The sequence below is a fragment of the Mobula birostris genome, chromosome 13, assembly GCF_030028105.1.
Source record: "Mobula birostris isolate sMobBir1 chromosome 13, sMobBir1.hap1, whole genome shotgun sequence".
NCBI lineage: Eukaryota > Metazoa > Chordata > Chondrichthyes > Myliobatiformes > Myliobatidae > Mobula > Mobula birostris.
The window spans coordinates 35,940,117-35,949,861 of record NC_092382.1 but is presented as its reverse complement, the minus strand read 5'-3'; the positions used below and the strand labels follow the sequence as shown (position 1 = coordinate 35,949,861).

General features: G+C 45.7%; 1 protein-coding gene across 1 annotated transcript; it reads right to left on the bottom strand.

The window, feature by feature from the left end:
- Positions 1-4,259: 4,259 nt before the first annotated feature.
- On the bottom strand, positions 4,260-8,837 carry LOC140207892 (uncharacterized). The gene is made up of 3 exons (XM_072276436.1): positions 8,724-8,837; positions 7,378-8,343; positions 4,260-4,305 (listed from the first exon to the last, which is right to left on the bottom strand). Exons 2-3 carry the CDS (start codon positions 7,974-7,976, stop codon positions 4,260-4,262), a joined length of 645 nt encoding a protein of 214 aa, XP_072132537.1. The 5' UTR covers positions 7,977-8,343; positions 8,724-8,837.
- Positions 8,838-9,745: the final 908 nt, after the last annotated feature.

The window sequence follows — 9,745 nt, the reverse complement described above, 5'->3', positions numbered from 1 at the left end:
TTGGAGTACTGTGCTCAGTCCTGGTTGCCTGACAACAGGAAGGATGTGGAAACTATAGAAAGGGTGCAGAGGAGATTTACAAGGATGTTGCCTGGATTGGGGAGCATGCCTTATGAGAATAGGTTGAGTGAACTTGGCCTTTTCACCTTGGAGTGACGGAGGAGAGGTTACAGCGGGACTTTGATAGGATGCAAAACTTGGCTGAGAAGTGACAGATGGAGTTCAAGCTGGAGGATGAGAGGTGACCTGATAGGGGTGTACAAGATGATGAGAGGCATTGATTTTGTAGATAGTCAGAGGCTTTTCCGAGGGCTGAAATGGCTACCACAAGAATACACAGGTTTAAGGTCCTGGGGAGGACAGAGGAGATGTCATGGGTAAATTTTTTACTCAGAGGGCAGTGAGTGCATGGAATAGGCTGCCGGCAATGGTGGTGGAGGCGGATATGATAGGGTCTTTTAAGAGATTTTTGGATAGGTACATGGAGCTTAGAGAGATAGAGGGCTATGGGTAACCCTAGTAATTTCTAAGGCAGGGACATGTTCGACAGAACTTTGTGGGCAGAAGGGCTTGTATTGTGTTTTATGTTTCTATGAACATACATTTTGTGTCAGTAACAGATTTGGAAATGTTGGATTTGGTCTCTCAGCCAAATTGTTGACACAGTCTGGGAACAACTGGGCTCCGAGCACCGGTCCCTACAACACCGACTGGGACATCCTGCAGGCCTGGGGAGGGCCTGGTTATTCCTTGTATTTGAACACACAGAAAGCAGGAAGGCCACTCGGCCCCTCCACACCGTCCTGTCATTCAATAAAACCCCGGGTCCCCAACACTACTCCCATCCCCACTTTTCCCGGACCATTGGCCCCGCTTGCAGGGCAACAGTCTGCCGGTGTTTGCCCCCCAATGTGGTGAATCGCCACCACCGTGGGCTCAGACATTTCCACAGATGAGCCCCTCCTGTCCCCACCGGGACAAACATCCTGTCCGCCCCCTCTCTCACCGTCTTCATCCTCTCCCTCCCCGGGGAACCGGCATCAAACCGACGGGCCGAGCGGTCTCCTCCTACCTCTCAGCGATACATCAGACTCCGGCCGCAGGAGACGCTTCACAAACGCCCCAACTTCCCTCGGAGGGAAATGGAAATAAATCAGAAAGCGGACATTTACTTTGGGATTTGTTCCGCTTTAACGGAGTAACGCCCTCTCGGCTTGTCCGCCACCACTATTGGTTGTAACCAGTGATTGACATCGCTTCGCACCAATGGGAATAGCGCAGCTCTGCTTTCAATTCAATTCCTCTGTTGACTGTCGGGGGGGGTGGGCGTGGCTCGTGCTCAGTAGCTCAGCCGTTAAACCGAAAAAGCTCGAGCACAGCAGCGCGTCTGTGACGTAAGGCACCGTGCTCGTGACAGCAGATGCAGATACGGGGAGACCATGGGTGACGTCAGGCGCGTGGGGGGTGCTGCTGTGTGACGTCACGTGAGGGGAAGCGCTTCAATTTTAAAACACCTTTTGTTGGGTCTGATCTGGAACAACAAAATTAAATTCGGGTTTCATCGGGAGCGGATCCGGTGTTGTGAGATGTGTCCGGCTGTGCCGTGTTGGTGGTGGAGTGGGCAGCGGGGTGTTTGTCTCCGGGCTCTCCTCAGCCCCGGTTTTCACTTTGCGACCGAGCCCGGGCCGTGGATCAATTCCTTGTGGTTCTGCAGGGGGTTTGGGGCGAAGGGACAGTCTGTCTGTCTGTCTGTCTGTCTGTGTGGGTCGGGGTTATGAGTGGGTCCCGGGACACATTAACTTGTAAACACCGGACCATCTGGTGAATTGGATCAGACAGCTTCGCTCGCCTGTCCTTTCAGGAAACAACAATTCTCTCTTCATATTAATGACTGTCTAAACTTGCTGTGAACAAGATTATGTGTTACAAGATTGTGAGTTACAGAGTCTAGGACAGCTGTCACCGTCATGGGCTGCGAGTGCAGACAGGGATTGGGGTCACTGAGCTGTGCATCAGAGAAGGACACGGGTTTGTACAGCCTCCTGTGGGGTAGAAATGTCCACACGGTGAATTCGGATCTGCTGGCACATCGGGAGTCTGAAAGGGAAAGGGAATAGGGAAGGGGCTGAGCAGAGAGTTTTAACAGGGGTGGAGGAGTACAGGAGCTGTCTGATAGATCGTTTTAATTGTTTTTATAATCTCACAGATGGTGACTGAGGAAGAAGCTTGTTGACGGAGGATACCCGGAGGGGAGCGGCTCAGACACGGAATCAGGAATTGAATGAAATTGACTTTATTTCTTACATCCATCAGGAGTAAAAATCTTTACTTGACGTCTCCATCTAAATGTGCAACGTGCAATCATAGTAATTTATAACAGTTTATAATAAATAAAACAGACAATGTAATATAGAGTACACTCAAATCAGCGTGAGTTCATCAGTCTGTCTGCCTGGTGGAAGAAGCTGTCCCGGAGCCTGTTGGTCCTGGCTTTTATGTTGCGGTACCGCTTCCCGGATGGTATCAGGAGAGTGACAGTGATGTGATTTCCTGTGTCACGGGTACAGACAGTCATCTCAAGTGAGGAGTTTGTGTGGAGATGCAGCTTCCCTGGAGATGGAGGAAAGAGGACACACCAACAGGTGGAACCAGCTGTGGGAAGACATGGTTTGTCAGGTCTGACGATGAGCTGAATGTACCATAACCTTCAGACTGAATCAGAAAACCATTCTGAGGGTATTTGAAATGTCAGAAGCAGGGGAGATGTGATCACATGTGCAGAGGGCAGGGGTTGTGTCTCCATCAGAACCTCAGTGAGATGGTTCAAGTTACAATGTGCAGGAATGAAAACACAGTGTTGGGTGCTGGATTTAATCATTGATTCTGACACAGTGAGAGGGTTAGTTTCGTTGTAAGGAGGCAACATTACTGTCCCCTTACTGTCTTTCCTCTCCACCCCATCCTCCCTCTCACCCCCACATTGGACATAAGTTCAGGGTGAAAGTGAATACTTTGAGGGGAGTCTGAAGGGGAATTCTTCACTCAGAGTTTGGTGGGAGTGTGGAATGAGCTGCCAGCAGAAGTTGTGGATGTGGGTTCGATTAAGACACTAAAGAGAAATTTGGGTGATGAGATGGATGGGAGGTGTATGGAGGCTATGGTGCAGGTAGTTGGAATTAGGCAGTAAAAACATAAACAGGTCAGCATTGACTAGAAGGGCCGAAGGGCCTGTTTCAGTGCTGCTGGGCTCTGTGACTGTCATAATATTCTGATCTGTAATTTCCAGAGTCAGTGCTTTGCTGCTAATGACTGAACCCAGAAATTTACCCAAACAAGAACTGAAAGACTCGTAAAATTGAAAGACTGCAGAAAGCGTTTACAAGCTGTGATCCTTGCCAAGGCGGATGTTACTAAGTACTGACCATGCAGGTTGTCCAAACTTTTGCTTCGGGCCCTTTTCCTTTCTTGCTATTTTGAAACTGTAAAAGATGGAAATAAAAATATAATCCTGCTTAAAATATTAAAGAAATGTGCCATATTTAACTTTGTGCCTTTTGGAAATCAGGTCATCTTTTACTCGCTTAGCTATTCACAGTAACAGAAATTTAACCAGGGGCGCCCAAACATTTGCATGCCACTGTATATATCCTGTGCCTTCCGAATTGCTTCCAGAAATTCCTGCCATTGCTGCTCTGTTTTCATCCTGCCCATGTTCTTTTCAAATTAATTTTGACCAATTTATCTCTCATGCCTCTCTAATTTTCTTTAATTCCACATCTGACTTTAGCTTCTCCTTCTCCAATGTCAGGGTGAATTTGATCATATAAAGATCACTTTCCCTTAAGGGTTCTTTGAACTTAAGTGTCCTCATTAATTCCGCTTCATTACAACACCCAATCCAGAATAGCTCATCCCCAAGTGGGCTCAACCATGAGCTGCTCTAAAAAAGCATCTTGTTGGCATTCTAGGAATTCCTCCTCTTGAGACCAACACCATCCTAATTTTCCTAATCACCTGCAAGACAAACCCCATGACTATTGTAACATTGCCCTCTTGGCACGCACTTTCTATCTCCCATTGTAACTTGTGGACCACATACTTACTACTGTTTGGAGATCTCCATACAATTCCCATCAGGGATTTTTTTTTTACATGTGCTGTTCCTTAATTCTACCCACAGATTCCACACATTCCAACCCTATGCCAACTATTTCTAATGATTTTATTTACTATTTTACCAACAGATCCACACAACCCCACTACCAGCTTGTTTTTGGCTTGTTCTTCCAAGAAGCATATAAGTATCTGGGAAACAAGTGGACCTGCAGATGCTAGAAATCTGGAGAACGACACACAAAGTGCTGGAGGAGCTCAGCATGTCAGGCAGCATCTATGGATGGGAATCAACATTTCAGGCCAAGACCCTTCATCGGGACTCTTGATACCCACGTCTCTGGAATATCAACGAGCAAAGAAAATAGAAAGTCGTGTGAAATCAGGAAAACCTTTGACAAAATTTAGCTCAAGGCTTAAAAAAACCCTGCCAAACAGAGCTCAATAGTTAACAAATACAACGAAGGCAATAAACACTTTCATCAATACCAACATTAGCTTTTTTAAAGTGAAAATATCTTCGTCCCATTTCAATCAGTAAAATTTATAAAGATAAATAAGAACTTTGGAAAACTTTAGAAAAGACTATTTACACTAAACCCACTTAGATTAACACTACCTTGGACAGAAGAAGGAAGTGAAATAACACACATTAAAAAAAAAATCACACAACAGTCAGATAAAACTTCTAAGTACGAGGGGTGATTGATAAACTCATGGCCTAAGGTAGAAGGAGATGAGTTATACAGCCCTCGTTACATGCACATGCAGTTCAACTCTTTGAGTGATTATGCAGAAAGTTTGAAGATAAGAACTCATCAGGGGTAATTGACAGGTTTGTGCCCAAGGTAGAAGGAAATGAGTTATTAACTTCAAACTTTCCGCATAACCACTCAAAGAGCTGACCTGCATGTGCATGTAACGAGAGCTTTATAACTCATCTCCTTCCAGCTTAGGCCATGAACTTATCAATCGCCCATCTGTGGACACTTTCTGGAGGTCCAAGATCCGTGTGCTCCACGACTGCTGGACTAAGTGTGTAGGAGGGGACTATGTTGAAAAATAAATGTGCTCGGTTTTCTAAAATTGACTCCTACCCGAGGCTGCGAACATATCAATCACCCCTCATATATATTTTCATCAAAAATGAACAGGATTCATCACCCCCTGTGTGTATGTGCAATCGTGTAAGAAATACAGACCAGAAAACTTCAATGAGAGGTCAAATCAGAAAAATGAAACATCACTATGGAAGTATGACCCTCCATGGGAGAGATCCCAACGATCTGAGCAGATGGGATGGTGACAAGGAAGCATCGAGCACCTGACTGAGAGTTGGAGACCTCTTCCCAGAAACAGAGGGGGTCCTTCCAGAAATACAGGACAAGCTGGTTAACAAAAGGAAAAAAAAAATCAAAAACACATGAAATATAAACAAACAAGGCAGCAAGTGCAGAAAATGCCAAGAGAAACCAGACACAATCCAACACATTCCAGGATCCTGCAGCAGTTTAACTCAATCTAATTACTTACAAAGGTACAATCAAGTGGCAAATATCATTCATCAAAATCTTGCTTTAAAATACAAACTCATGAACACCCTCCATCAATTCGTAAAGGTACCATAAATTCAAGCCAGATCCAGAAAATCTGACAAATTATATGATAATCAATACATTATTTCAGATAGGACAATCCATAATAACCATCCGGATATAATACTACAGGATAAACAAGCAGGAACAACTCTCTCAATAGATAAAACCATTCCCAACACACCCTCACCACGGGTATTAACCGAATTATTTTCTCTGTCAATCAGCTTCCAAATGTTGCTACTCTGTCATTCGTTACCACACCCCGCTGCTGATTCCCTTCTCCTCATCATACGTTCTTACCCCGACCATCGTCCAGAGCCCCAAACTCTGCCCTGTGCAGACCCGCCGCTGGTTTCTGACCCTGCTCCACTGAACATCCAACTGGTGGTTTCCCATTCTGCTTTCAGTCTTTAGAGGACAGTGGTGTTTTCTAACAACCCTATACAAGCAGAGAAAATGACCCATAATGTGGAAATCAGCCATCAATAAGGACGTTAACTACCAATGTTATTCTTCCTCAGCCCAGAGATTTGAGGGGCGAAGTACATCTCAGACAGAACTGCAGTCAGCTCGACTTCTTCAGTCTGCAGAAAATTCAAGGGAAACCTCTTCACCCACAGAGTGGTGACTGTTTGGAACCCATCACCGCAGGGAGAGCGAGAGATGAACAACAGGGCAGGATTTCAAAGGACCGTCGTGGAACTGAATCACTGGCAGGGTCCAGCCGGCCTGAGTCGACTCTCTACTGTACACTAGGTGTATTATAAATTCACCAAGTACCGGAGACAGAGTTTAAAATAGAACTGATTTATTTGTCTCGGATCCAAAATATTAAACTCCAGTCCCATTAAAGGTGAATATGTAGCTGATGAAACTCCTCCCATGCCCAGTGACCAGGGTGCAGAACTGGGTGCGGGGAGCAGCAGCAATTATTGCAGAGCTCAGCACCGGCAGTCACTCTCGAAATTGCATTCAGCACGGTGATGGACAAATATCCAGCATGCAGCTTAATCAAACTTTGTCTCTAGTGTGAACCCGGTAGTGTGTCACAAGTGTAACACGCTGTAAGGTTTCACTGCTAAAGTAACGGCCTCTCTGTAATGTTTCACTGCTGAGGTAATGGTTTCTCTGTAGCAGCAATGTTTAGGTTATGACTAGAGATAACAGGGTTTTGGAGTGCGAGGCTATCCAATGACAGAAATGTTCTTCCTTGTGAGTCTGGAAGAGAGATTTCATGGTCTTTTGCTGGGGAGAGATGAGAAGACGTGAATAGAGAGAGTGGGCCCATTTTCTTTTTTTTTGTTTTCTTTACTAACCCTACAGTCAAAGTAAGAATTTTAAATCTCATTCATTTAATCACATATTGTGTACTGTTTGTTATTTTGGGGTACTGATTTGTAACAGAGGACACATCACACAGCATCCACCAAAACGAGATTTCATAAGTTTTGCCCGGCTGATGGGCTATCACCCCCTGTATTAAGCTGCTAGCCGAAGCGAGAGTTACATAAGGTTACATTACTGAGTGAATCGCTTTCCATATTCACAGCAGGTGATCAGCCTCTACCCACTGTGAACTTGCTGGTGTCTCTGTAGTTGAGATGATCGAGTGAATCCCTTCCCACACACTGAGCAGGTGAACGGCCTCTCCCCAGTGTGAACTGACTGGTGTGTCAGTAGGCGAGATGATCGAGTGAATCCCTTCCCACAGTCTGAGCATGTGAATGGCCTCTCCCTGGTGTGAACTGACTGGTGTGCTTGTAGGCTAGCTAACTGTGTGAACCCTTTCCCACACTCTGAGCAGGTGAATGGCCTCTCCCCAGTGTGAACTCGCTGATGTACCTTCAGATGAGATGACGAAGTGAATCCTTTCCCACAGGTTGAGCAGGTGAATGGCCTCTCTCCAGTGTGAACTCGCTGATGTACCTTCAGATGAGATGATTCAGTGAATCCCTTCCCACAGTCTGCGCAGGTGAATGGCCTCTCCCCAGTGTGAACTGACTGGTGTCTCAGTAGGTGAGAAGATTTAGTGAATCCCTTCCCACAGTCCGAGCAGGTGAATGGCCACTCTCCGGTGTGAACTGACTGGTGTCTCAGTAACTGAGATGACAAAGAGAATCCCTTCCCACAGTCTGAGCAGGTAAACGGCCTCTCTCCAGTGTGAACATGCTGATGTATCTTTAGTTGGGATGACCGAGTGAAGGTCTTCCCACAGTCTGAGCAGGTGAATGGCCTCTCCCCAGTTTGAACTCGCTGGTGAGCCATTAGGTCAGACGACTGAGTGAATCCTTCCCCAAAAATTCAGCATATAACCAGCGTCTGCCCAGTGTGAACTGACTGGTGTGTCCACAGGTGGGAAGACCGACTGAATCCCTTCTCACACACAAAACAGGTGAATGTCCTTGTCCCAGTGTGAACTTGCTGATGTACCTTCAGTTGAGATGACCGACTGATCCATTCCTACTGTCTGAGCAAATGAATGGGCTCCCCACTGTGTAAAATGACGGGCGTGCCAGCAGGTCAGATGATCGAGTGAATCCCTTGCTCCACTTATTAAATGTCTGGACAGAGACAGCAAAACTGGTGTGTTGTGTTCGAGATTCCCGGAAACAAATTCCTCGTCATTTTTAACCTGCAAAAAAGATTTACAAAACCGATCAATGGGCGTAGGACAACATTTCAGATGAGATCACTTGATTTGTCAAGGTGTGAACTGACATCACACTGTTACTGTGAGGTTCAACCCAAGTTAGAGGGAGAAATCATCTTCTAAATGGGCACAATGCTGGTATCTGGAATGACCATCAAATTCTGATGCTCTTCCTGAATGAATAGGGCATTTCTGTCATCTCCAGTCTGTGACCTGGCTCAGTTTGACTCTCTCCATTGGCATTATTCCCTGTTCTCAGTGATCTGAATGGGTGTCTGGCCCCACAGTAATTGAAACACTCTCACACAAATAGCTGGCAGTGTATTCCACACGCCCACCACTCTCTGCGTAAAAAAACTTACCCCTGACATCCACTCGGTATCTATTTCCAAGCAGCTTACAACTATGCCCCCTCGTGTTAGCCATTTCAGCCCTGGGAAAAAACCTCCGGCTATCCACACGATCAATGCCCCTCATCATCTTATACACCTGAAAAAAGGCTCTAAACATAAACAAGGAAATTATACATTGCTTTGAGGATTTGTTCAAAGTATACAAAATTATGAGGGTATAGACAGGGTAAATGCAAGCAGCTTTTTCCATGGAGGTTGGGTGAGATGACAACCAGAGGTCATGGGTAAGTGGGGAAGGTGAAATTTTAACGGGAACATGTGTAAAAGCTCTGTACTGAGATGGTCGTGAGAGTGTGGAATGAGATGCCAGCAGAAGTGGTGAATATGAGCTCAGCTTCACCATTTCAAAAAAGTTCAGATGGGGGTAGGGGCATGGAGGGCGATGGTCCTGGTGCAGATTGGTGCATTAGACAGCTTAAATGGTTTTTTTTGGCATTGACTAGATGGGCCAAATAGCCTGTTTCCTTACTGAACTTCTCCATGTTTCCATGACAGAGAAGCTGACCAAACTTGTTTGGAAGGGATACAGTAGGAGTGACAACGGAGCAGCAATGGCTGGAGTTTCTGGGAGCAATTGGGGAGGTGAGTGATCAATACATCCCAAAGAAGTGGACGCATTGGAAAGGCAGGAGGACACAACTGTGGCTGAAATGAGAAGCCAAAGCCAACACCAACATAAAAGCCAAAGAGAGGGCAAACAAAAGAGCAAAAACTATTGGGAAACTTTTAGAAACCTACTGAAGACGACTAAAACAAAGTCGGATGAGCTCAGCGGGTGCAATTATGATATTGTAGTCATTAATGAGTCTTGGTAGCACCCAACAGTCTGAGGCATTTAGAGGAACAAAATATCTGGGGTCTCAATATCTCTTGAAAACCAAGGTTCCCTGCACCAGTTACCTTTCAACTTTTATTTTGGCAGGCACATACAAACTCTACACACTCAAAATTTCACTTCTGAAGGCCTCCCA

What these genes read in the sequence shown, in the direction of transcription:
- LOC140207892 (XM_072276436.1), bottom strand. Translation starts at nt 7,976, where the DNA reads ATGGCTCACCAGCGAGTTCAAACTGGGGAGAGGCCATTCACCTGCTCA. An exon ending in TCTCGCCTACTGACACACCA is followed by an intron (nt 4,306 to 7,377) that starts GTCAGTTCACAC and finishes CTTGTTTCCCAG; the next exon opens with ATACTTATATGCTTCTTGGA.